At 41.1% G+C, this 25,881-nt stretch overlaps 1 protein-coding gene across 3 annotated transcripts in view; it reads right to left on the bottom strand.

Moving 5' to 3' along the window:
* Nucleotides 1–1,309: 1,309 nt before the first annotated feature.
* The window catches only part of Zfp950l17 (zinc finger protein 950 like 17), a 43,496-nt gene continuing 18,924 nt past the window's right edge, over nucleotides 1,310–25,881 (bottom strand). For 2 of the 3 annotated variants that reach the window (XR_015629923.1, XM_087569091.1), the window contains 2 exons: nucleotides 16,852–17,031; nucleotides 1,310–2,526 (listed from right to left, as the gene is read on the bottom strand). Coding sequence is in view for 1 of the 3 variants with exons in the window: in XM_087569091.1 (XP_087425217.1) it covers nucleotides 16,898–17,031 (134 nt within the window). In the remaining 2 variants the exon portion in view is untranslated. Of the gene's footprint in view, nucleotides 2,527–15,592; nucleotides 15,771–16,851; nucleotides 17,032–25,881 lie in introns of all 3 variants that reach the window. The other variant, XR_015629922.1, reaches the window with a different exon arrangement.

Raw genomic sequence — 25,881 nt, 5'->3', positions numbered from 1 at the left:
CCTTTGGAAATGACTCCTGTTCTCTCCTTGACTGCAATGGAGGGGGCGGGGGGATGTCTTTCTCAGTTCTTCTGTCTTGTCTTACACATTGGCTATACCTTGTATTCAGACTGACTACATGTGGAATTAACTAAAACTGAAAGAGATTGGGTACAGTGTGGGGATTTCTCTTAATTATAGCTTTTGAAATGTGAAAACCCTTCTTCAATCTAGATTTTTTGAGTTGTTAAGATCCACCTTTACTCTAGTCCACAGCTTTTGGTGACAGCCTACATATATAAAGAACACTGAAGATGGTAGCTCATTCTCTTTGTCTACTTACCATACCTCTGGCTAGCAAGTTCTCTCTTGCCTTTTCTTCTTTCTTTCTTTCTCTCTTTTCTTTTCTTTTCTGGCATTAAAAAGCCTACTTCTTTGAAACTCTGGTATATACTGAAGACAGACAGACATCCAGCCACATAGACTGAACCACACTGGATTCTTCAACTTTCCGTTGGTAGACAGCCACTGTTAGTGAGACATTCTAGTAAATCCGCTTTCAACATGCATACAGAGATTCATTCTATCAGTTCTGTTCATTAATAGAATCTTTAGTAATATAGCCGTGTGTACATGCGTGGTTTTTGTTTTGTTTTTCCACCTTTCCACTGAGGAAGATGAGCCAAATAACAACTGTGCTCCAGAGTGTTTGTCCTCTGTTTCCTTCTCCCAGGCTTGTCTCAGACCTACCAAGTGAGAAGTAGCTGCAGTTTACCTGAACCCAGAATGAAGTCACAAGGCTCAGGGAAATTGCAATGCCAGAGTAGATAGGTTGTGTAAAACCTAATCCTCCACAATGGGAAGGCCCAGAAGATATGCCCTTCACGAATCCTATAAGACGCAATCTGGTGAGAGGGGCACCACTGTAGGATGATGTCACTGGTGAGGGGCAGGTAAACAATATAAGGAGGCCTGTCATTGGAGGAGAAGGAAGGATGGGCAGGAGAGAAGCTTGAAGGAGGAGGAGGAGACTATGAGAGAGAGGAGACTGAGAGAGGGGAGAAGCCATGGCAGGTGATGTTAAGATTCTGCTCTGTGTATTTACAGGTTGTTATCAATGTTCCTAAGGGATGGATGGTACCAGGCTTTGTATGTTTAACTGGGCAATTATATCTTACCATTTGAGTCAAAAGATTATTGTGTTGTGTGTTCTTTTATGTGAGGGTTTGAGTGTAGGAAAGCATGTGGCTGATTTGTGTCTCTGCCAAGATATCTAGCAGATGTCTTGGGGCACCGAGGTGCGGACGTAGTGGGTAAAAAGACAACTATACTCCATTATGTTTATAATTTTACAACAACACACCACACATTTGAAAAGCAAAGAGGCTACTGAATTCACCCCAGGTCTTTGTTAAGTGGGAAGAGATTACCATGGGCTTTGACACAGGAGAATCCTATCACTGAAACACGCATACTCTGGTCCCTGCATGGCCCCTGCCAGAAAAGGCTTTATCACACTGCTTATATTCATAGGGTTTCTCTCCAGGATGTGTTCTTTCATGTATTTGTAGAGAACTATGATATACAAATTTTAGGAACAAGCGAAAGAAATGTGTTTTAAGTGCTGCCTTTTTGTTGCTGGACTCTATTTAATCATGGAATGAAACTATGTTAAAGTTCCTAGGTTCTAGGGGAGCTGGAGAATTACCAATAGCTGAACAGCTTCTGTTATTCATCTTTTCTTTCATAAAACATGACTATTCTCAATGGCAAAAGAACAAATGGATATGATTGGTTAGATGGTAACACCTATATTCTATATCCATTGACACTGTACAGTCACATAAAGAAAGCCCCTATCCCTAAATGCAGAGTGGTGGAAAAATGTATCTGTCACTTGTCACAGATGTTTGTGGTTTTCAAAATTAAGAGCTTCATGACATGGGTTGCAGTTGAGCTCCTGAGTATATTCCACAGTCCTGATTGATCAGATTGATTACAATAAATTCTTGTCATCTGCATTGACTTGGTATTGGAGTTGTATTGGTTCTAAGTGGACTCATAACACAGAGGCTGTACCACATTGCTTACATGCGTAGAATCTCTCCAGTATGAATATTTTTATGATGATGAAGACTATATAAATGTGCAAAGTCTTCACCATATTAAATACATTCATGAGGTTTCTCTGCAGTATGAATTCTTTTATGCCTTTGAAGATGACTTTGACGTACAAAGGCTTTACCACATTGGTTACATTCATAGGTTTCTCTCCAGTGTGTGTTCTTTTATGTATTTGGAGATGACTATGACGTGCAAAGGCTTTATCACACTGGTTACATTCAAAGGGTTTCTCTCCGGTATGTGTTCTTTCATGTATTCAGAGATGACTGTAATGTGAAAAGGCTTCGTCACATTGATTACATTGAGAGGGTTTCTCTCCAGTATGAACTTTTTGATTCCTTTGAGGGTGACTCTGATATGCAAAGGCTTTATGACATGGAGTATATTCAGAGGTTTTTCTCTCCAGTATGACTTCTTTTATGCCTGCAAAGATAATTGGAACATGTAAAAGCTTTACCACATCATTACACTGATGAATCGTTTTATCTGTATGAATTAATTTTACAATTTGGTGAAGAGGAATCATATCTTAATGTTTATCACTTTATTTACATTCATGGTTCCCACATTTCGGGTGGTTTTGTGTCTTTGAAGATCCCTGTGAAGGTAAAAGCATTTATTACATAGCTTACATTGATAGCATCCTTTTTCTATAAAGTTCATCACATATTTGCAAACAGGAATAACTCAGAGTTTTGCCACACTAATTACATTCATAAATTTTCCTTTAGTATGAACCATACTGCATTCGGAAAGTGGACCAGGACAAATAGAAGAATTTCCAAATTCCTAGTACCCAAAGGGATTTTCTGCACTGTGAATTTATGGGTGAATTCCCAATTAAGTTGGAAAACTAACCAATTGTAAACTTGTATCATACTCAGAAAATCTACTAAAAGTGGGGGCTACTATATATCTTCTAATTGTTCTGGGAGAGAAAGAGAAGTACTTTGTTTCTTTCAATATCCCTATACTCATATGGCTTGAATCCATTGTGACATAAGATATATCTGTCTAATAAAAAGAGTAACAAATAAAATAACAAATGGGAAAACATATTGCGTTCAGACTATGTTCCTCATAGACATGTGGTATAGGGATTAAGGTTTCTCAACATCAACATTCTTGATTCTCATAAACTGCCCCTCTCACTAAACTTAGCAATGTTACTACAAGTATATGAGGAACCCTAGCTTTACCATAGACTTTACCATACTATTCAGATACTATAAGATTTGGACATATATTTATCATCTACTCAGTGTGACTAACCTTTTGCGATCTGAGTGGTAAGAGACTAAACAAATTGGCAGTTCTTCAGCATAGCTCTAATGGGACTATGATACAAAAGGTGATATCTGTTAAGACACTGTTTCTTTCTTAAAAGAATGCCTTGCAAAAGAAAGTCAGATACCTAACATTGAGGTACATGGTTTTGTGAGAACTTAATAATCACTGATATACTTAAAACAGTACTTTTTTACACTGTTGCTTTTCTTTTAATCTTCCAGAACACATTAAAATTTCTTCAGAGGCATATTCATATCAACTTGCACATGAAAATTACCTTCCACGTCTTCTGGAACATTGACAATGTTCTTCAATAGTATAGTCTTCCCAAATGTAACGATACATTATTACGATATGTACGATATATTATTGGAAATTAGGCAAAATTTAAGTTACTATCTTCAGTGAACCTTAGAACAATGTCTAACTTACTCACATTATTCTTCATTCTCAATTGATATTACAGAAAAAAATCAATAACAAAGAAACAGTAGTGCCCTCATTTTAAAGAGTGAAAGAAAATTCACTGTCTTACCTATAGCAGTGAGGTTCCTAACATTACATCTTTGTAGAGACTCTTCTGAAAAGGATCCAGCAAAGCCTACTCTTCCTAAGTGAAAGTTCATATGCACATCCTCATAGGTCATTGCATTCTAAAATATCCCATCCAAGTGTACAATAGAAAGCATGATACTGACAACACAATAAATGTATACTTCAATAACAATATAGTCAATTTACTTCTGATGTATCCCCCACTTATTTCCTAAGCAGAAGTCTTATGAAATTGCCAGGTCATTTTAGAAGAAAACTAAATGAGGTTCATCTCTGTCATTTCCTTGCTCTTTGAGTAAGATATAGCCTTGCAAAAGAAATGCCAATGAATACATGCACACACACACACACACACACACACACACACACACACACGCACACGCACACAGAGAGAGAGAGAGAGAGAGAGAGAGAGAGAGAGAGAGAGAGAGAGAGAGAAAGGCAAACAGATCAACAGTACTACGTACACATTAGGGAAATTGTATGAACAAATACTAATTGCAAAAAATGATGGGTAATCTGGGTGTATTGGCTCATGACTTTAATTCCAACATTCAGGAGGCAGAAGCAGGTGTACCTCATTGATTTGGATGCCAGCATGGTCTGTGCAATGACTCAGCAGTTGTGGATTGGTGCACTGTGACCCATCACACAATACCACCTGTCTCCTAAGAGGTCTTCTCTAACCTGAGACACACACATAGGACATCCCCCAACCTCCACCTGCTGGAACCCTAGCAAGCCCACTAGTCATGGGCTCTGCCCTGCCCTATGGGAGCTCCATCCTCCTTCTAAATCCTAAACAAAAAAGAGGGAATCATCATCCTTGACTTCAAGCTGTACTATAGAGCAACAGTCATAAAAACTGCATGATATTGGTACAGAAACAAACAGATTGATCAGTGGAGTCAAATTGAAGACCAAGAAATAAACCCCTACACCTATGGACACTTTGACAAGAAAGCCAAACCATATAATGGTAAAGGGAGAACATCTTCAACAAATGGTGCTGGTCTAACTGGATATCTGCAGGTAGAAGAATGCAAATAGATCCATAATTATCACCCTGCATAAAACTCAAGTCCAAGTGGATCAAGGATCTCAACATAAAAGTAGATACACCAAATCCCAGAAAAAGAAAAATGGGAAATACAATTGAATGCCTTGGTACAGGAGACAAATTCTTAAAGAGAACACCAGAGGCTCAGGCTCTAAGATCAGAGGACTTAATGAAACTGAAAGTTTCTGCAAAGCAGAAGACACTATCAGTAAGACAAAATGGCCTACAGATTTGGAAAAGATCTTCACTAACTGTACATTTGACAGAGGGTCAAAAATATAAAAAATATATCCAAAATATAGAAAGAACTAAAAACATCAACAAACCAAATAACACAATTAAAAAATTGGGTACAGAGTTAAACAGAATTCTCAACAAAGGAATCTCAAATGGCCAAGAAGCACTTAAAGAAATGCTCAACATCCACAGTCATCAGGGAAAGGCAAATCAAAACAACCCTTACATTCCACCTCACACCCCTCAGAATGGCTAAGATCAAAAACTCAAGCGACAGCACATGCTGCAAGGATATAGAGCAAGGGGAACAACCCTCCATTGCTGGTGGGAAATCAATCTGGCAGGTTGGAAAAATTGGAAATGGTTCTACCTGAAGACCCAGCTATACCACTCCCAAAAGATGCTGTACCATACCACAAGGACACTTGCTCAACTATGTTCATAGCAGTTTTATTTGTAATTGCCCAAACCTGAAAGCAACCTAGATGCCCCTTGGCCAAAGAATGGATACAGAAAATGTGGTTCATTTACACAATAGAATACTACTCATCTTTTAAAAAAAAGAGGACATCATGAAATTTGCAGGCAAATGGATGAAACTAGAAAATATCATCCTGAATGAGGTAACCTAGATCCAAAAATGTACTGACTGATAGGTAGATACTAGCTATAAAGTACAGGATACACAAGATATACCCTCTGACACAAAGAAGTTAAACAAGAAGGAGGGTCAAAGTGAGGATGCTTGATTCTCACTTAGAAGGGAGAATGAAATCGTCATAGGAGGCAGAGGAAGAGAGGGAAGTGGGTGGAAGAAAGGAGGAGGAGGGGAATGGGGGCAGGATCAGGTGTGTTTATAGGTGGAAAGGGGCACAGAGGGCCAGGAGAATGAATAGAAATCTGCAGCTGCAGGGAGTGGGAGAGTTGGGGGAATCTTTAGGAAGTCCCAGAGACCTAAAAATGGGGAGAATCCCAGGAGCCAATGCAGGTGGCTGAAATGCCTTAATAGTGGGGACAAGGAATATGAAGAGGCCACCTCCTATAGCCAGGAAGGATGCCTGAAGGATAAGGACACCAACCCACCTACAAAACGTTTAACCCCAAAATGTGTCCTTTCTAAAAGAAATGTAGGGACAAAAAAGGAGCAGAGACTGAAGGAATAACCCACCAATAACCAGGCTAAGTTGAAACCTATCCCATGGGCAAACACCGATCCCTGACCTTATTAATGATATTCTGCTATGCTTGGGGCAGAACCTTAAGATAATTGCTAAACTCAGCAGCTGACTGAAACAGATGCGGATATCCACAGCTAAACATTGGGTGGAGGTAGGGGAGTCTTAAGAAAGAGTTGGGGGTTAGGATTGAAGGGCCTGGATGCAGATCGGAACCCCACAGGAGGACCAACAGAGTCACCTAACTTGGACCTCTGGGAACTCACAGAGACTGAGCCACCAACCAAAGACCCACATGGGCTGGAATAAGGCCCCCGGCACATATATAGCACAGGTGAATCTCAGTCTCCATGTGGCACCCCAACAACTGAAACAGGGGCTCTCGGTTCTGCAACAGGCTGCTTTGTGGGAGAGGATGTGCCTATTCTGGTGGAGCCTTGATGAGCCAGGGTAGGGAGATACTCAGGTAGGTCCCTACCCTCTCAGAGAAGGGAAGGTAGGGAAAAGATCTCAGTTATACAAAGAATTATACATTCACTTTAGTTCTGTGTCATCTTGCAGAAACCTGAAGTACCCCAGTTTAAACTATAATAGTAATAAGATCTTACTAAAAGGGAATGCATGTCTAAACAGTTACAAATGGACAGATGAAGATATTAGCAATGTGAATGTTGAGCGTGAATAGGGAACACAGGGCAGGAAAGATGACTCAGCAGTGAAGAGCACTTGCTGGTCTTGCAGTTACTTACATGGGGCTCATGACTACCCATCATTCCAAGTTCAGGAGTTCTGAGGCTATCTCCTGTCAAGGCCCATGTGAGAGGAATAGCAAACAGGTTTAGAACTCACGGAGTATGGCCCATTGGTTAGCACAACCATGATGGGTGTGCCTTAGACACATGATGCATAGGATTGCGTCTGAAGGATTTCATGTTGTTATGAAGTTTTGTTCTGCTTGTTGTCTTGGTGGTCATCACGTCCCTCCTAATCTATGAGTTATATGACAACTCTAAGGGGTTTCCAACCCCTCAGTGGGCAATGTCCTTGACATTCGCATTAATAGTCATTGATCTTTTTCAAGTATTGCTATGAGAATAAATTAATGATTCAACTACCACCCTCAGAAAGAACTTAGGGGTTTAGATTGTTACTAATAATCACTATATTTATGGAGTGTTTGCAAATGCAGATTGTAAGTAAAGTTAGGTTAAGATGTTTTTGCTTGCCACTTTGATGTAGAAAATATTGAGGAACAATTTATCAGAAAAGTACACTCTTGATAGTTGAGCCAGGGATTTTTTGAAGTCAGGGAGCAAGAACAAGGACACCCTGGCTAGTACTAGCAGATACAACTTTCTTGTAAAGTATACAAATTTAATACACAGATTTCACAACCCCTGCAGAAACAACTCAAAGGAACCCCTAAACTGTTATATTTCTGACCCCCCCTACCAGCTCGTACTGATCTCTCTTCCAAACCGAGAGACCCCATGCTTTAGAGAATGATTAGAAAGGTAGGTTATGGCTCTGCAGTTCCCACAGCTCCCGTGTGGTTTCAGGCAAACCCATCCCCACTGAAGCATACATACAAAACAGTGTTGGAGAATAATTTAATGTCTGCTTCCAGCCACATGGATTAAGGCACAAGAAGGGGACGCTGTTCTATGCATCCCATCCCTACCTAGGAAAAGTCTGCATCTCACAAACTCCTTTTGTGCTCTGAAACTGAATTTCCCTGAATCATGCCAGGGTGGATGGTGGTAGTAGAAAGGTAAAAAGATTCTAATCAAGCACAGCTGAAGGATGATCCCATCACCTCCTTTCTTCCACTTCCAAAACTATTTATAAAATTTGTCATAAAAAAACCCTGAATATGGAATGTAAGGTTCAGAATTTCTAGAACCAAAGTTTTAGTTTTCCAATCTGTCTTCCTACTGTACTCCAAAGCCAATACCTGTGTGTGCACACTGGAGAGTGATAAGCAACACAGCTTTCCACTGCCAAGGAGGAGCTTTGTACAGGCTCTTCGTTCCCCCATCTTTCCCTTCCCAGAAAAGCTAAGCTATAGGAGATGTTGCTCTAATCAGAAACAAATATGAAAGCACTTGAGCAAAAAGAATGGAATTCTTAATGACTGGGAAACACTGGAGAGTAGAAAAAAGAGATTAGAGCAGTGATAAATAAAGAAATTTGAAGTTAAAAAAGTAATACCAGCTGGATTCCAAACTTTGCTGAGCCCTGCCTGCAGCTCACTGCTCCAGAACCACGGGGGAGAGAGAGCTCACTGCCCTGACAGGTAGGCACTCCTGAGACTGCAGAGCGGGAGAGACCACCAATACTGCCCACCCCTGCCCACATTCCTGGCCCAAGAGGAAACTGTATACACCCTCTGGGAAACGGTAGAGAGGTGCACTGGAGCTGCAGACCCCTTGTACCCGGGACACTGCTGGAACCTAAAAGGACTAGATTAACAGCTCTCTGCACCCAAATCCCGTAGTAGGGAGAGCTAAACCTTCAGAGAGGCAGACAAGCCTGAGAAGCCAGAAGAGATTATACTCGGCCCACATTCCTGACTCACAGGAACACACAGGAACTCTTCAGGCCCACAGGAACAGCTGAAGACCTGTAGACAGGAAAAACTACACACCCGAAAGCAGAACACTCTGTTCCCATAACTGGCTGAAAGAAAACAGGAAAACAGGTCTACAACACTCCTGTCACACAGGCTTATAGGACAGTCTACCCACTATCAGAAATAGCAGAACAAAGTAACACCACAGATAATCTGATGGCGAGGGGCAAGTGCAGGAACCCAAGCAACAGAATCCAAGACTACACGGCATCATCGGAGTCCAATTCTCCCACCAAAGCAAACACTGAATATCCAAACACACCAGAAAAGCAAGATCTAGATTTAAAATCATATTTGATCATGATGCTGGAGGACTTCAAGAAAGACATGAAGAACTCCCTTAGAGAAACGCAGGAAAACATAAATAAACAAGTAGAAGCCTATAGAGAAGAATCAAAAAAATCCCTGAAAGAATTCCAGGAAAACATAAAGAAACAAGTAGAAGCCTATAGAGAGGAATCACAAAAATCCCTGAAAGAATTCCAGGAAAACACAATCAAACAATTGAAGGAATTAAAAATGGAAATAGAAGCAATCAAGAAAGAACACAGAGAAACAACCCTGGATATAGAAAACCAAAGGAAGAGACAAGGAGCCTTAGATACAAGCATCACCAACAGAATACAAGAGATAGAAGAATCTCAGGAGCAGAAGGTTCCATAGAAATCATCAACACAACTGTCAAAGATAATTTAAAACAGAAAAGGCTACTGGTTCAAAACATATAGGAAATCCAGGACTCAATGAGAAGATCAAACCTAAGGATAATAGGTATAGAAGAGAGTGAAGACCCCCAGCTCAAAGGATCAGTAAATATCTTCAACAAAATCATAGAAGAAAACTTCCCTAACCTAAAGGAAGAGATGCCCATAAGCATACAAGAAGCCTACAGAACTCCGAATAGATTGGACCAGAAAAGAAACTCCTCCAATCACATAATAGTCAAAACACCAAATGCAAAAAATAAAGAACGAATATTAAAAGCAGTAAGGGAAAAAGGTCAAGTAACATATAAAGGCAGACCTATCAGAACCACACCAGGCTTCTCTCCAGAGACTATGAAAGCCAGAAGATCCTGGACAGATGTCATACAGACCCTAAGAGAACACAAATGCCAGCCCAGGTTATTGTATCCTGCAAAACTCTCAATTACCATAGATGGAGAAACCAAGATATTCCTTGACAAAACCAAATTTACACAATATATTTCTACAAATCCAGCGCTACAAAGGTAATAAATGGTAAAGCCCAACATAAGGAGGCAAGCTACACCCTAGAAAAAGCAAGAAACTAATTGTCTTGGCAACAAAACAAGGAGAAGAAAAGCACACAAACAGCCTCACATCCAAATATGAATGTAAGAGGAAGCAATAAACACTATTCCTTAATATCTCTCAACATCAATGGTCTCAACTCCCCAATAAAAAGACATAGATTAACAAACTGAATACTCAATGAGGACCCTGCATTCTGCTGTGTACAGGAAACACACCTCAGAGACAAAGACAGACACTACCTCAGAGTGAAAGGCTGGAATACAACTTTCCAAGCAAATGGTCGGAAGAAGCAAGCTGGAGTAGCCATTCTAATATCAAATAAAATCAATTTTCAACTAAAAGTCATCAAAAAAGATAAGGAAGGACACTTCATATTCATCAAAGGAAAAATCTACTAAGATGAACTCTCACTCCTAAATATCTATGCTCCAAATACAAGGGCACCTACATACGTAAAAGAAACCTTACTAAAGCTCAAAACACACACTGCTCCTCACACAATAATAGTAGGAGATTTCAACACCCCACTCTCATCAATGGACAGGTCATGGAAACAGAAATTAAACAGAGACGTAGACAGACTAAGAGAAGTCATGAACCAAATGGACTTAACAGATACTTATAGAACATTCTATCCTAAAGCAAAACGATACACATTCTTCTCACCACCTCATGGTACTTTCTCCAAAATTGACTATATAATTGGTCAAAAAAAGGCCTCAACAGATATAGAAAGATAGAAATAATCCAATGCGTCCTATCAGACCACCACGGCCTAAAACTGGTCTTCAATAACAATAAGGGAAGAACGCCCACATATACGTGGAAGCTGAACAATGCTCTACTCAACGATAACCTGGTCAAGGAAGAAATAAAGAAAGAAATTAAAGACTTCTTAGAATTTAATGAAAATGAAGGTACAACATACCCAAACATATGGCACACAATGAAAGCTGTGCTAAGAGGAAAACTCATAGCTCTGAGTGCCTGCAGAAAGAAACAGGAGAGAGCATATGTCAACAGCTTGACAGCACACCTAAAAGCTCTAGAACAAAAAGAAGCAAATACACCCAGGAGGAGTAGAAGGCAAGAAATAATCAAACTCAGAGCTGAAATCAACCAAGTAGAAACAAAAACGACCATAGAATGAATCAACAGAACCGAAAGTTGGTTCTTTGAGAAAATCAACAAGATAGATAAACCCTTAGCCAGACTAACGAGAGGACACAGAGAGTGTGTCCAAATTAACAAAATCAGAAATGAAAAGGGATACATAACTACAGATTCAGAGGAAATTCAAAAAATCATCAGATCCTACTACAAAAACCTATATTCAACAAAACTGGAAAATCTGCAGGAAATGGACAATTTCCTGGACAGATACCAGGTACTGAAGCTAAATCAGGAACAGATAAACCATTTAAACAACCCCATAACTCCTAACGAAATAGAAGCAGTCATTAAAGGTCTCCCAACCAAAAAGAACCCAGGTCCAGACGGGTTTAGTGCAGAATTCTATCAGACCTTCATAGAAGACCTCATACCAATACTATCCAAACTATTCCACAAAATTGAAACAGATGGAGCACTACCGAATTCCTTCTATGAAGCCACAATTACTCTTATACCTAAACCACACAAAGACACAACAAAGAAAGAGAACTTCAGACCAATTTCCCTTATGAATATTGACGCAAAAATACTAAATAAAATTCTGGCAAACCGAATCCAAGAACACATCAAAACAATCATCCACCATGATCAAGTAGGCTTCATCCCAGGCATGCAGGGATGGTTTAATATAAGAAAAACCATCAACGTGATCCATTATATAAACAAACTGAAAGAACAAAACCACGTGATCATTTCATTAGATGCTGAGAAAGCATTTGACAAAATTCAACACCCCTTCATGATAAAAGTCCTGGAAAGAATAGGAATTCACGGCCCATACCTAAACATAGCAAAAGCCATATATAGCAAACCAGTCGCTAACATTAAACTAAATGGAGAAAAACTTGAAGCAATCCCACTAAAATCAGGGACTAGACAAGGCTGCCCACTCTCCCCCTACTTATTCAAATTAGTTCTTGAAGTTCTAGCCAGAGCAATCAGACAACAAAAGGAGGTCAAGGGGATACAGATTAGAAAAGAAGAAGTCAAAATATCACTATTTGCAGATGATATGATAGTATATTTAAGTGATCCCAAAAGTTCCACCAGAGAACTACTAAAGCTGATAAACAACTTCAGCAAAGTGGCTGGGTATAAAATTAACTCATATAAATCAGTAGCCTTCCTCTACACAAAAGAGAAACAAGCCGAAAAAGAAATTAGGGAAACGACACCCTTCATAATAGTCCCAAATAATATAAAGTACCTCAGAGTGACTTTAACCAAGCAAGTAAAAGATCTCTACAATAAGAACTTCAAGCCTCTGAAGAAAGAAATTGAAGAAGACCTCAGAAGACGGAAAGATCTCCCATGCTCATGGATTGGCAGGATTAATACAGTAAAAATGTCCAGTTTACCAAAAGCGATCTACAGATTCAATGCAATCCCCATCAAAATACCAATCCAATTCTTCAAAGAGTTAGACAGAACAATTTACAAATTCATCTGAAATAACAAAAAACCCAGGATAGCTAAAACTATCCTCAACAATAAAAAGACTTCAGGGGGAATAACTATCCCTGAACTCAATCGGTATTACACAGCAATAGTGATAAAAACTGCATGGTATTGGTACAGAGACAGACAGATAGACCAATGGAAAAGAACTGAACACCCAGAAATGAACCCACACACCTATGGTCACTTGTTTTTTGACAAAGGAGCCAAAACCATCCAATGGAAAAAAGATAACATTTTCAGCAAATTGTGCTGGTTCAACTGGAGGTCAACATGTAGAAGAATGCAGATCGATCCATACTTATCACCCTGTACAAAGCTTAAGTCCAAGTGGATCAGGGACCTCCACATCAAACTAGATACAATCAAACTAATAGAAGAAAAAGTGGGGAAGCACCTCGAACACATGGGCACTGGAGAAAATTTCCTGAACAAAACACAATTGGTTTATGCTCTAAGATCAAGAATCGACAAATGGGATCTCATAAAACTGCAAAGCTTCTGTAAGGCAAAGGACACTGTGGTTAGGACAAAACGGCAACCAACAGATTGGGAAAAGATCTTTATCAATCCTACAACAGATAGAGGCCTCATATCCAAAATATTCAAAGAACTCAAGAAGTTAGACCACAGGGAATCAAATAACCCTATTAAAAATGGGGTTCAGAGCTAAACAAAGAATTCACAGCTGAGGAATGTCGAATGGCTGAGAAACACCTAAAGAAATGTTCAACATCTTTAGTCATAAGGGAAATGCAAATCAGAACAACCCTGAGATTTCACTTCACACCAGTGAGAATGGCTAACATCAAAACCTCAGGTGACAGCAAATGCTGGCGAGGATGTGGAGAAAGAGGAACACTCCTCCATTGTTGGTGGGGTTGCAGACTGGTACAACCATTCTGGAAATCAGTCTGGAGGTTCCTCAGAAAATTGGACATTGAACTACCTGAGGACCCAGCTATACCTCTCTTTGGCATATACCCAAAAGATGCCCCAACATATAAAAAAGACACGTGCTCCACTATGTTCATAGGAGCCTTATTTATAATAGCCAGAAGCTGGAAAGAACCCAGATGCCCTTCAACAGAGGAATGGATACAGAAAATGTGGTACATCTACACAGTGGAATATTACTCAGCTATCAAAAACAATGACTTTATGAAATTCATAGGCGAATGGATGGATCTGGAAAATATCATCCTGAGTGACGTAACCCAATCACAGAAGAACACACATGGTATGCACTCATTGCTAAGTGGCTATTAGCCCAAATGATTGAATTGCACTAGATGCACAGAACACATGAAACTCAAGACGGATGATCAAAATGCGAATGCTTCACTCCTTCTTTAGAAGGGGAACAAGAATACCCTTGGCAGAGAATAGGGAGGCAAAGATTAAAACAGAGGCAGAAGGAACACCCATTCAGGACCTGTCCCACATGTGGCCCATACATATACAGACACCCAATTAGACAAGATGGATGAAGCAAAGAAGTGCAGGTCAACAGGAACTGGATGTAGATCTCTCCTGAGAGACACAGCAAGAATACAGCAAATACAGAGGTGAATGCCAGCAGCAAACCACTGAACTGAGAACAGGACCACCGTTGAAGGAATCAGAGAAAGGACTGAAAGAGCGTGAAGGGGTTCAAGACCCCATATGAACAACAATGCCAAGCAACCAGAGCTTCCAGGGACTAAGCCACTACCCAAAGACTATACATGGACTGACCCTGGGCTCCAACCTCATAGGTAGCAATGAATGACCTACTAAGATCACCAGTGGAAGGGGAAGCCCTTGGTCCTGCCAAGACTGAACCCCGAGTGAACGTAATTTTGGGGGAGGGCGGTAATGGGGGGAGGATGGGGAGGGGAACACCCATATAGAAGTGGAGGGGGAGGGGTTAGGGGGATGTTGGCCCGGAATCCGGGAAAGGGAAAAACATTTGAAATGTAAATAAGAAATACTCAAGTTAATAAAAAAAAACATAAATAAATAAAGTAATACCAGGGGCCTGGAGAGATGGCTCAGTGGTTAAGAGCATTGACTGCTCTCCAAGAGGTCCTGAGTTCAAATCAGCAACCACTTTGTGGCATGCAACCATCTGTAATAAGATCTGATGCCCTCTTTTCGTGTGTCTGAAGACAGCTACAGTGTGTGTGTGTGTGTGTGTGTGTGTGTGTGTGTATAAATATATATATATAATAAATAAATAAATACATCTTTTTAAAAAAAAGTAATACAATCAACTGACTTTTTAGAAAGATAAACAAAATTGAAAAACATATAGGTATACTGACTTTGAAAAAGAGTACACCACTCCCTGGTAGAGGGGATGGTATTAATAAGATAGTGTTCGACCTTGTTCCTGTATGCAATGCTAGCTTCAAAGATCTGTAATCTGACAAACACAGCTATAGTCAATGGTTTGTGTCTCACATTTCTGAGCTGACTTAACTATGTCAACAAAGATTGCATATCTCTTCATAGGACAGTCTCCTCATTGGTAAGTCAATAGTCACTGACTTACCTAATCTACCCAAATTATACACCCATCCCTGAGTCTAGTCTGTTTTCCTTCACATACATGAATTAATACATGCTGGGAAATTACAAAATTACTTACCCTGCTTGAATCAGGTCTTTCTTCATAGTGGTGGTTCTGCAGCTGACTCCCTTACATTTAGTCTGTGGTCTAGTTATTGCCTATCCTGTTTCACTGTGCAGGCTACACAGTAAACTGTTCCTCCCGTTCTAGTCTGAAGGCAGAAACCATGCTTCACGTGCAAATCTTTTTTCTGTTACTGCAATGAACAGTTCACACAAATGAGTAATTTTAAAACTCTGTTGTGATACAGTCTTTAACTAAAGAATTTAAGATGTTTAATCAGGAAGAAAGCAAGGTCACTGCCCTGGGGAACAACAGACTGGGGTCAAGGTGCCTGAGTAAACAGCTTTTCTCAGAAATATTTTTATAAAAGGCCAAAGATGCAGCTCTCCTAGAATGAATATGCCTTCCCAGGGAGAAAGCACTGCACACACAAAAGACTACTTGAGAAAATCTCTTTAATGACAGCATACATTCAACTCTGGCTAATGCTCAAAGAAGAGCTGGCTGAGAATAGATTTTATTTTCCACCTATGCTGTCACCCTTAAGTCCCAGGTTAAGTTTTAAACAATTTAAATATGGACTACAAGTATAGTGCAAGTCTATCCACTTAGACATTTATACAGCAAAGATATTCCCAGAATTATTTCTTAAGTACACCAGTGCCTTGAAACATCAGTGACAGGTTACTAAGTAGAAGGTCCCAGAGAATGAAAAAGACAGGAAAAGTAAAAGGTAGAAAGTATAAATGTTGGAGTGAGGAGGCCTTGCAGAAGCTGTGTCTTATGCTAAGTAAACCTCTTAAGAATATTAGTTACAAGGAGAAAATGGAAAGAAACGGGAGGCTTCTATGAAGTCATCAGAAACAGAAACTGACACTGACTCTGAACCTGACCCTTATCCTGACCCTACCCTAACCCTAACCTTTAAGCTTAACCCTAACCCCTAACCCTAACCCTTAACCCTAACCCTAATCCATAACCACTATCCCTAAACCCTGACTCCGTCCCTGACCCCGACCCCGACCCTGACCATAACCATAACCTTGACCCTATCCCTAAATCCCCCTAACCCTAACCATGACCCTGACACTGACCCTGACCCCTTCTAACCGTATACTTCACCCTGAGCCTGAACCTGACCCTAACCCTCTACCCCTGACCCCCTAAACCTAAACCCTGACCCCCAAACCCTAACCCGCACCCTTTGACCCCCAACCGTCACCCCCAACACACCCCCCCACACTGACCCTAAGGAATTTGAAATGATGACTTACATTCTGTAGTCCAGCTCTAAATGTTGGTCAGCTATGAGTTGGAAATCTAAGAATCTTGTACTTGGTCGGTACCAGGAGGCTTGTTGTTTCGGGGGTATTCAGTAGAAGGAGCGGATGTGCTGTTATACTGTTCAAGCAGGTGAAAGGGGAATCTTTCTTCTTCCAATGTCCCGTGTCTGTCTACAGGTGAAGGTATAACCTGATTAAAGGTGTGTTTTCAAGCCACAAGGTCTGGATCACAGGTGAGCCCTGTAAGTCTAGATTGTCGTTAATTCAGATATAGTCAAGTTGACATCCAGGAATAGCCATTACATACACTAACAGTAATTGCCACCTACTACCTGTCCAGCCTTCCTCCCCACATCGGCCCTTCCTCTTCCATGTCTTTTGGTTGAAATGTAGATTATGCATAGAAAAGAAAAATGCAATATTTGTATTTCTGAGTCTGACTTATTTCATTTAACATGATCTCAATTTGGCACCATTTTCCTGCATAGATCTTTCACAATTTCGCTCTTTTTATGGCCGAATAAACTTCCATTACATTTGAAGCATAGTTTCTTTATCTGTGCATCTGTCGAGCATCTGGGCTGATTCCACTTCCTGACTATTGTGGAAATAAACACAGATGTGCAAACGTCTCTGTGGTGCCCCGACTTAGCCTTTGGGTCTATAATAGACTCAGGGGTGGTGTAGCCACGGTACAGTTACATGGTCGTTTGTGTGCGTCCCATGCTGATGTCCATGAAGAACAATAATTTACATTCGGTGATTTGTAGTCAACCCTTTGTTAGTAGGAGAGGTCGGGCTGTCAGGGTTTTAGGTTTTTGACAAACTGCATGCAGTGCCCTGGAAGGCAGTGTATGAAAGTCTGTGAAATGTCCTTAGAAACAGAGAAAAGCAGGACCGGATCCGCCAGAGACAGTGCCTTCCTCCATCTGCAATCCTCCTACTTAACCTCAATGAGGAAAGTTCCAGCCCTGATGGGGAAGAGGAGGTGTAGTGGAGCCTGGGCGGCTGCACTGGAAACTGAGGGGCCGCACTGGAGACTGAGCAGCTGTACTGGAGTCTGAAGGGCTGCACTGGAGCGAACACAGAGAGCTTCACTGCACCCGGACCACAGTGCGGGGAAGGAACAGGTAGGGTTTTTCAGTCTTTTCCACACTTTTTATTCCATCCTCTAACACTTGTAACGTGCGTTTACCAACCTTAAAACACCTTAGGGCCAAAAACACTTCCTGAGAGCTTTCGTATCCTCAGACCTTGCATGAAATTTAAACTGTACCCTTTCCTACTATATGGCTGTTCCCCCTGAGACGCGGATGGTGGATAACCGGGGTCCGTTATGGGAAAGTGAGTGTCTTTAGGTAAAGGAATAGAAGAAAGTTGTTTCTTTCACTCGTCTGTCGTTAAACCCTTCAGACCTGAGAAGAGTGGATTTTACCTGACTGAGCAAGAGGATAATTCACAGGCCTACGTATCAATTAATGGAAGAGATTGACCGGTTACCCTGATGCCTGCCCGACTGGGATGCTGTGTTGTCGATGGCTTCACTGGGGACCAAGGTCCCACCACAAGGTCAGCGTTGACTGCCAGGCCTGGCAACCCTGCTCTTCCTGGAGAAACTCGGGAGAACGTCCTGACTCTATCATAAGCAACAGAAGGCCTGTCCTCTGCCCCATTTGTCCACGGTTTGGACAGGGTCCTGGCAGTGTATGAGGCATTGGGGCAGTAATGCCCAGTCATCAGTGCACCCCAGTCCAGGTGGAGTCCTTGGTCACGATGCCCACATCCTCTTGGAGGCCTTGAAGGGGTCACTGCTAGGATTAGGGAGCCTCTGTCATGGTGAGTTAAAGCATTTCAAATGCCATTCTCAGCAGGTTCTCCGACAGCTTTGAGGTCTGCTACCTACCACGCATGTCTGAGCTGAACAACCTTTGTCTGTTTTTAGTTACCTGCTCTAAATTGTCCCTGTATGTTAAAAATAAATACCTTTTAAAGAGTACAGACAGAGCATAACCATAATTTTTGGAAGACAAAAACTAAGTTTTAACAAGAGAAAACTATGTAACTCCTTCACAATGCCAAGTGGGTAACTATTACAGGACAACGTTTGGCTGTCAGGGCCACCAAGCGTTCCTTTCTTTTTTTCCGACCCAGAACAGAGATGGCTGCCAGCCATGTGGCTGCCTTAAGTCAGTGGTGAAGCTATGACTCCTCCTTCTTTACCCCATAGTCAAGATGGCAACCAGCCATGTGCTGTTTAAACCATTCCTCCTACCAGCCTGTGCGTAGCTGTCCATGCAAAGTCTGAGACAAACTCAATTGGATAAATGTAACCTGGCAATCGAGGTTTAGACCCAAAAGTGTCCATTTTCTAGTCTTAGCTGGAACCCGAAGGCTCAGCTGCATATAAGCCTAGGGCTGTACAGTTGGGAATGAGGGTAGCCTGGGGTCAAACATCTAACCATCTTGCCTCTGACTCATGAATTCTGGGATTACAGACATGAAAAACCACCATACCCAGCTCAAAACTGGATTCCTGAATTTACATTTGTGCCTTTTCATGTTTTCTTCTGTTTTTTTGTTTTAAGCTTGTTTGTTTGTTTGTTTGTTGTTTGTTGAGACATGGTTTCTCTGTGTAGTCCTTGCTGTCCTGGAACTCTCTCTGTAGACCAGGCTTGCCTAGAATTCACAGAGATCCTCTTCCCGCTGCCTCCCAAGTGCTAGGATTAAAGGCATAAGCCACTACCACCTCGACTCTTTTCGAGGCTTTACTCCACCTCCTTAGAAACTCTCACATTCCATGCACATACTTTTTGCATTGCTATATATTCTTAGTAATTAGCCTTTTCCTCCCAAGCAACACCATTTTTCATAATTTTATCTTCTGAGTTCGACTTGGTCCAACATTAGTATAGCGACTTCAGAATTCTATTAGTTAAGGTATCCACCATAAACATTCTTGTAGACAGTACAGAGTTTAATATTGCTTTTTAACCAGTTGAATACTCACTGTCTTTTAATTGGTGTGTTTAAACAATTCATGATTAATGTATATTTATGTGTTGAATGTTAAAATCTGTGGCATTTCTAGTTATAAATTGCACATTTTTATTATTCACTTCATCGTTATGGTTGAATTATTACTCATTCCTCATTATTCTCTTTGAAAAGCATTTTGGTAACATTTAATGAATTTCCGTGCATTAGACTTCAAGCATCCAAGAACCATTGTCTTAGGGTTTCATTGCTGTGAAGCGATCCATGACCAAGGAAATTCTTACAAAGGTGAACATTTAACGGGGGCTGCCTTCAGTCTCAGTTAATGTTCAGTCCATCATCATATTAGCAGAAAACATGGCAGCGGCAGGCAGACACGGTGCTGGAGAAAGAGCTGAGAGTCCTTGATTCGAAGGCAGCCAGGAAGGGACGTCTTCCACCCTGGGTGGAGCTTAAGCATAAGACGTCACAGCTCAGCTATACAGTGATTCATGTCCTCCAACAAGTCCAAACCTTCATCCCAAGGCAGCTCTACTCTGACTTCCCAGGAGGCTCCAGTGCTGTCCCTGCAGTAAAGGACCTCATGGTTCTAAAATCTCAGGTCTTCCTTGATCTGGAGGGCATGTTGTATTCACATAAAAGAGCATCACAATTATGTGTAATATTGTAGTTATCCCAGTGTTTACAGGGTACGCTTTTAATGAATCAGAGCCTAGATTCAAATTATCTGCACTATGAAGAACTTATCATACTAAACTCTCAATTTTCCTTCCTAACTTTGTGGTGCTGTTATCAGCATTACCACATATTTTACCTCTGTGTGTTCTGTAAACAAATAGACTACTGATACTATTTTTACCACTGCCAATATTCTTTTAGAGAATGTTAAAATAGAAGTTATTTATTTGATTCTTAGTATGTTTTCTGTACAGTATAGGTCCCGGTTTCTCTCTGGTGTCATAGTCTTTCCTGCCTGAAAAACATTTTATCATGAAATTGATCCAATGATTGAATTGAGTACACAGATGATGTGTACTCAACATTTGTTTGCCTGCACAAGTCTTTATTCTGTTTAGTTTACTGTTTATGTCCAATTATGGATTAGTAGTTTCTTTCTTCCCATAGGCCATGTTAAAGATACCTTCAAGCTACTACAAGTTCTGGTATGACAATGACTATAATTTTTATCTTCACTTGATGCATTAATGTTGCTATTGTTTCTCTGGTTGCCTTCAAAATCTTTTCTTCTCAGAAATTCAAGTGTGACACAATAATGTGTATAGGTTTTTGACAGATTTATTGTTTTGGGTATAGATGTAGCTGGTTGGAGGTATGATGTATAAGGCTTTATATTTTTAATTTCCAGACCTATTTATCTTTTTAATATTTTATGAATTTTTCAGTTATGTTGCTGGTATCAATCAATTTCTAAAATTTATTAGCAATTGCTTCTTCAAATACTTCTTTTTTTATATCAAAGACAGGTTATGGGAAGATGCTTTCTCGTGGGCAAGTTTACTGGCCCCAAGGACCAAGGCCAGGGAAATTGCCATGGGAAAAGGGGGTCAGTAGGAGAGAGGAAGGGGCACTGAGAGAGCAGAGGAGAAAAAGAGCTCTTTTTTCCCCAAATCTTTATTCTGTGCCTTCATGGTCTTTCAGCACCTATGTGGTGGTAACAAACCACCACAGGTTATTTCCTAAAGTCTTTTTAAGAGTGGCTTTTTCTGTCATTCATGTATGTTGAAAGATCCCCGAAGGGAGACCCTCACTCAAGTCTCGGGAAGTCTCGGACCCCAACACAGGAGAGACCAATATTGATCCAATTAGCAGAGGCGAAGTTTATTCTGTACGGAGCTCCCGGTCGACACGTATCCCATGCAAGAGACAGAGGAGTTGAACCTGAGTGGCTGGGAGAAGGGCTCTTTAAAGGAAGAAATCACAAGCCCCAGGAGATGAGAGGACATCAAAATGAAATACCAAAAATGTCACAAGGGGAAACTTTCAAAGTCATAGGATTGTTCTTCAGACTCTAGGGTTTAAATCAGGGGAAAGGTCAAGCCCTCATTCTCCTGAAAAGAGATCTTGATTCCTGTCTTTTAGGGTAAATGTTTGTCAGAGTTGACGAAGCATCTGCATCTGATACACATCTGGTTAGGCTTCGGCCCTGGTTTCCTGGAATACTATCTGCAGGACACTATGGCTGGAACATTATCTGTAAGGCAAATGGGGGCTTGAATAAACATCACAGGGGCAGAACAGAACCCGTTACTCATTTACTCATGTCTGGTGACATCCAGAGGGTAAGTGAGTCTGCACCAGTCCTCCTGCATTTTCAACCATCTGTCTTCCTGAGTCAGATCCTGTTCTGAGTTTTGAGCTAGTTTAAAACTCTCTCATTCCCCTCTTCTTCTACTAAGTAATTCTAATCTTAGAATTTTGGTATCAAGTCTCATATTCGGCTTCACCAGTTGTCCTAACTGTTTGGTACTGTTGTCTCAGAACCATCAACTGAACATAATTCACCAGAAGGTTAACAAAACAATTAGCCTATTTGCCATGCATGGGCCAAAAACTAAAACCAAGCAAATTATCAGTAACAGCCCGGATGTATCAGAGAGTAATGAGTGGCAGCTGTCCTAGAACTAATTACTGTTTGGTTACACAAATGATTATGGGAGGCTGGTGGTGTTTCCAAACAGAGTCTGGATAGATGTCCTTGTACCTGTCAATCAGGACACTATCTGGACCTACACACCAAGGTCATGACTGTCTTTTAGAGCTTTTAAAATTATACAGATTGTGATCCCTGAGGCACAGTCCCAAGAAGTGTTAGGAGTACTAACATATGTCCTACACCCACACCTACAATTGGGGGACCTATTTTGATGGAACCCAGGGCAAACATGAATTTCTTGTTTCTAAAACACACTTAGAGCAACCTCTCAGTCACATCTCTGATGTATCTACTTATCTGATGTGCAAGTCTAGGGAGCTTTTTGAAGATCTGAGTGTCCCTCTAGGTCCCAGCTCTCACCCCAACAGCTAGTATGCTGCTGGTGAGGGCTGAGAATTGGCGGCTGTCAGGGTGGTCAGCAGCACCAAGTATGGTCCTTTCCAGCGATGCTCAAGTGTCTGGGCTCAGTGTCATCATATGTACCTGAGTTTCCGACCTGGAACTGATGAGATGTCTCAGGGGTCTCTGGGGAATAGGCTGCTGCCAGCTGTGACCAGATTTTTTTTCTGTATCACCTGTAGGTTTTTTAGCCTGGCATACAAATCATTATTACTATGATATGTTGGTTCAGTAACATCATCTAACACAGTCAGAGGAGCCAAGGCCCCATATAAGATCTCAAAAGGGGGTAAGGCTGAATCTGGAAGGGATATTTCTTGCTCTGAAGAGTGCAAGAGGGAAGGAGTGCCACCCAGTCTGCGCCAGTCTCCATGGTCAACTTGGTCAGGATCTCTTTAGAGTTTTATTTGTTTTCTCTACCTGTCTTGAACTTTGAGGTCTGTAGATAAAATGTAATTTCCAATCGACCTCTAAATACTTGGCCACACCCTGGCTTACCTTGGCAATGAAAGTAGGGTCATTGTCTGACCAGATTACCTTGGGCACTCCAAATCAGGGGAAGATTTCTTCCAGTATCTCCTTGATGACTACCGAGGCCGTCTCTTGCTTGGTGAGGAAAGCTTCTATTTATTCCTAGAAAGGTATCTGAAAGCACTAGGAGATACTTGTAACCATATTTTTCTGGTTTTATCTCAGTGACGTTCACTTTGACTTTTCACTAAACTCTCTAGGTCTCTTTGCCCTGTTTGCTTGTTAAGCATTTACTTACTGGCATACCTTATACTTTTTTACTGCCTCTCTGGCTCAAATCTTAAAGTCTATTACATATGCCTTAACTACTTGGACGAGCTTCTTATCTCCTAAATGAGTCCATTTGTGTATTTGGCAAAGTGAGTCTTTTGTTTGTTCTCTGGGGAGTATAGCTTTTCCCGCAAGTGTGCCATTGTGCTTTTTCTTTTAAGCAATTTGGGACTTTTCTTCTGTTGTACATTCTAAGTGAGGCCATCCTTTAGTCCGATCCCAGTTTCCAGCGACTGTCTCTTGCAGGCCTGTAACCAGGATAGGCTCTTGCATAGCCATTTTTCGAGCCTCTCAATCTACTTTGTTATTGCCCCATGCCACTGAATCTCTTCACTCCTGATGTCCTGGGCAATGAATAATACTCAGAGTTGCTGGCTTCATCAGGGCATCCAAGAGATGGCAAAGGCATCTGTGGCGCTGATGTGCTGGGGGGGGGGGGAAGAGGTTTGTCCATCCCAGATGACATTTGTTTGTCCACCATGGCAGCACCCACTCATCTCTGACCTTCATGAAGAGAACTGCTCCTGTCTGTAGAGAAGGTAGCCTCGGCTTTCAGCAGGGGTCCATCAGTCTGTCGCAGAGGTCTTGCCTGCACTCATGGTCTTCTGCCAGCGCTTGACACTCGTGCTGTGGTGGCTCCAGGTCAGGATTGGGCAGCAAGGTGACCCCACAGTGACAAACTTCCTCCAAGGAGGCCACACCTCCTAATAGTGCCATTCCTTAAGAGCCTATGAGGGCCATTTTCAATCGGACTGTCACAGGTAGAAAGAAACTGCACACCTTTAAAATGTGTATGTGATCATTAGCTACTGTCTAGGTAGGGGAGGTTGAGGGAGGCACGGTGTGGAGAATGTGCAGAATGAATGTTTCTGGGAAGTATGACTTCAAGACTAGAAATACTTTCTTAAGTAAATAGTTTGCTCAAATGTCCACACGTCTATTCCTTTGTCCCTACCTTTTAGAATGCAGAGTTGACATTTCCTCAAGATTCTAGAGAAATTAAAGCCCCCATACTGCTGTGCTGAACTTGTGATAGATGCTTCTCTAGCCTATTCTTTTTCTCTTATTCTTTCAACCACAACCTTTAATCGCATCTTCTGAGAAAAGACTTATGCATTTCATTCTTCTGATATCACAAAGGCCCAGGCAGGAAGAAGGAACGGCCATGGTGGCTGCTTAGTGGAGAACAGGCATGTTATTGACAGGAGTTGTGGGACTTGGTTATTTCTGTTGCTTCTGAGGACCATATTTCAAAGAAAACTCTTCCTCATGACTGAAGGAGATTTTCACACATAAGACATAGGCCAGCAGCCGGTGTATCAGTGACGTGTCATGGCGTCACTCTGCACATAGGCATAGGGGAGTTACAGGTTGTGGATGTGGAGAAGGGACTGTTGGTAGGTAGTGGTCATGAGAATCACAGTCTCTTGTTTCCATCAGGATCTCTATTTCTATTTTTCTTCCACAGCACTGAACGACTCATCCGCACTGTCATTTCCTTTGTTGAAGTTCATGTTTTTTTCTGGTTGAACTAGTCTAATAAGGTGCAGCATTCCTAGAGACTTCAATTTTCTAACATCACCTGGTGTCCAGGACACCATATGTAGGACACAACTGGAAGACAGTGCTGAGGGTGCCCCCTGGTGACTTCTACTGAACCAATCTCATATAATGAGTTGATAAAAGTCTGAGAAAGGTGCTTTACTGTGTACAGTGAATTTCCTTTAAATAAATGTTCATGTGTGATGCTTATTTTATTAGAAAAATTTATAATAGTTTTCATAAATAATTAGTTGTATATTCTATATAAATACATTTAAAAAATAAAAGATTTAAAGTAAAAATTAAATTTAAAAAGTTTTCATGATTTTTAGTTTTGAAAGAAAAATTCTTTCTAGGTGAGTGAATCTTTGAAGCACACTTCAGTACCCTATTCCCAATGTGATCAGAACTCTACTGGAGGACAGGATGTGAAAAATTGCTCAACTACATGCATTTTACATGAGTGTCCTCCTACACAATAGGGAATATTCTGATCTGTAGTTTAGGTGCTAATTAAAGCATCTAGTTAACACACCCTCTTCTTCAAATAGGCCATGGAGCCCTTTGCCATCTCAAATAAATTTCACCTACCTCCTTAAGGAGAGGAGACA

Source organism: Rattus norvegicus, chromosome 9 (genome assembly GCF_021556685.1).
Source record: "Rattus norvegicus strain SHRSP/BbbUtx chromosome 9, alternate assembly SHRSP_T2T, whole genome shotgun sequence".
NCBI lineage: Eukaryota > Metazoa > Chordata > Mammalia > Rodentia > Muridae > Rattus > Rattus norvegicus.
Note: the sequence above shows the minus strand (reverse complement) of the source record. Positions and strands in the feature narration are given on the sequence as shown.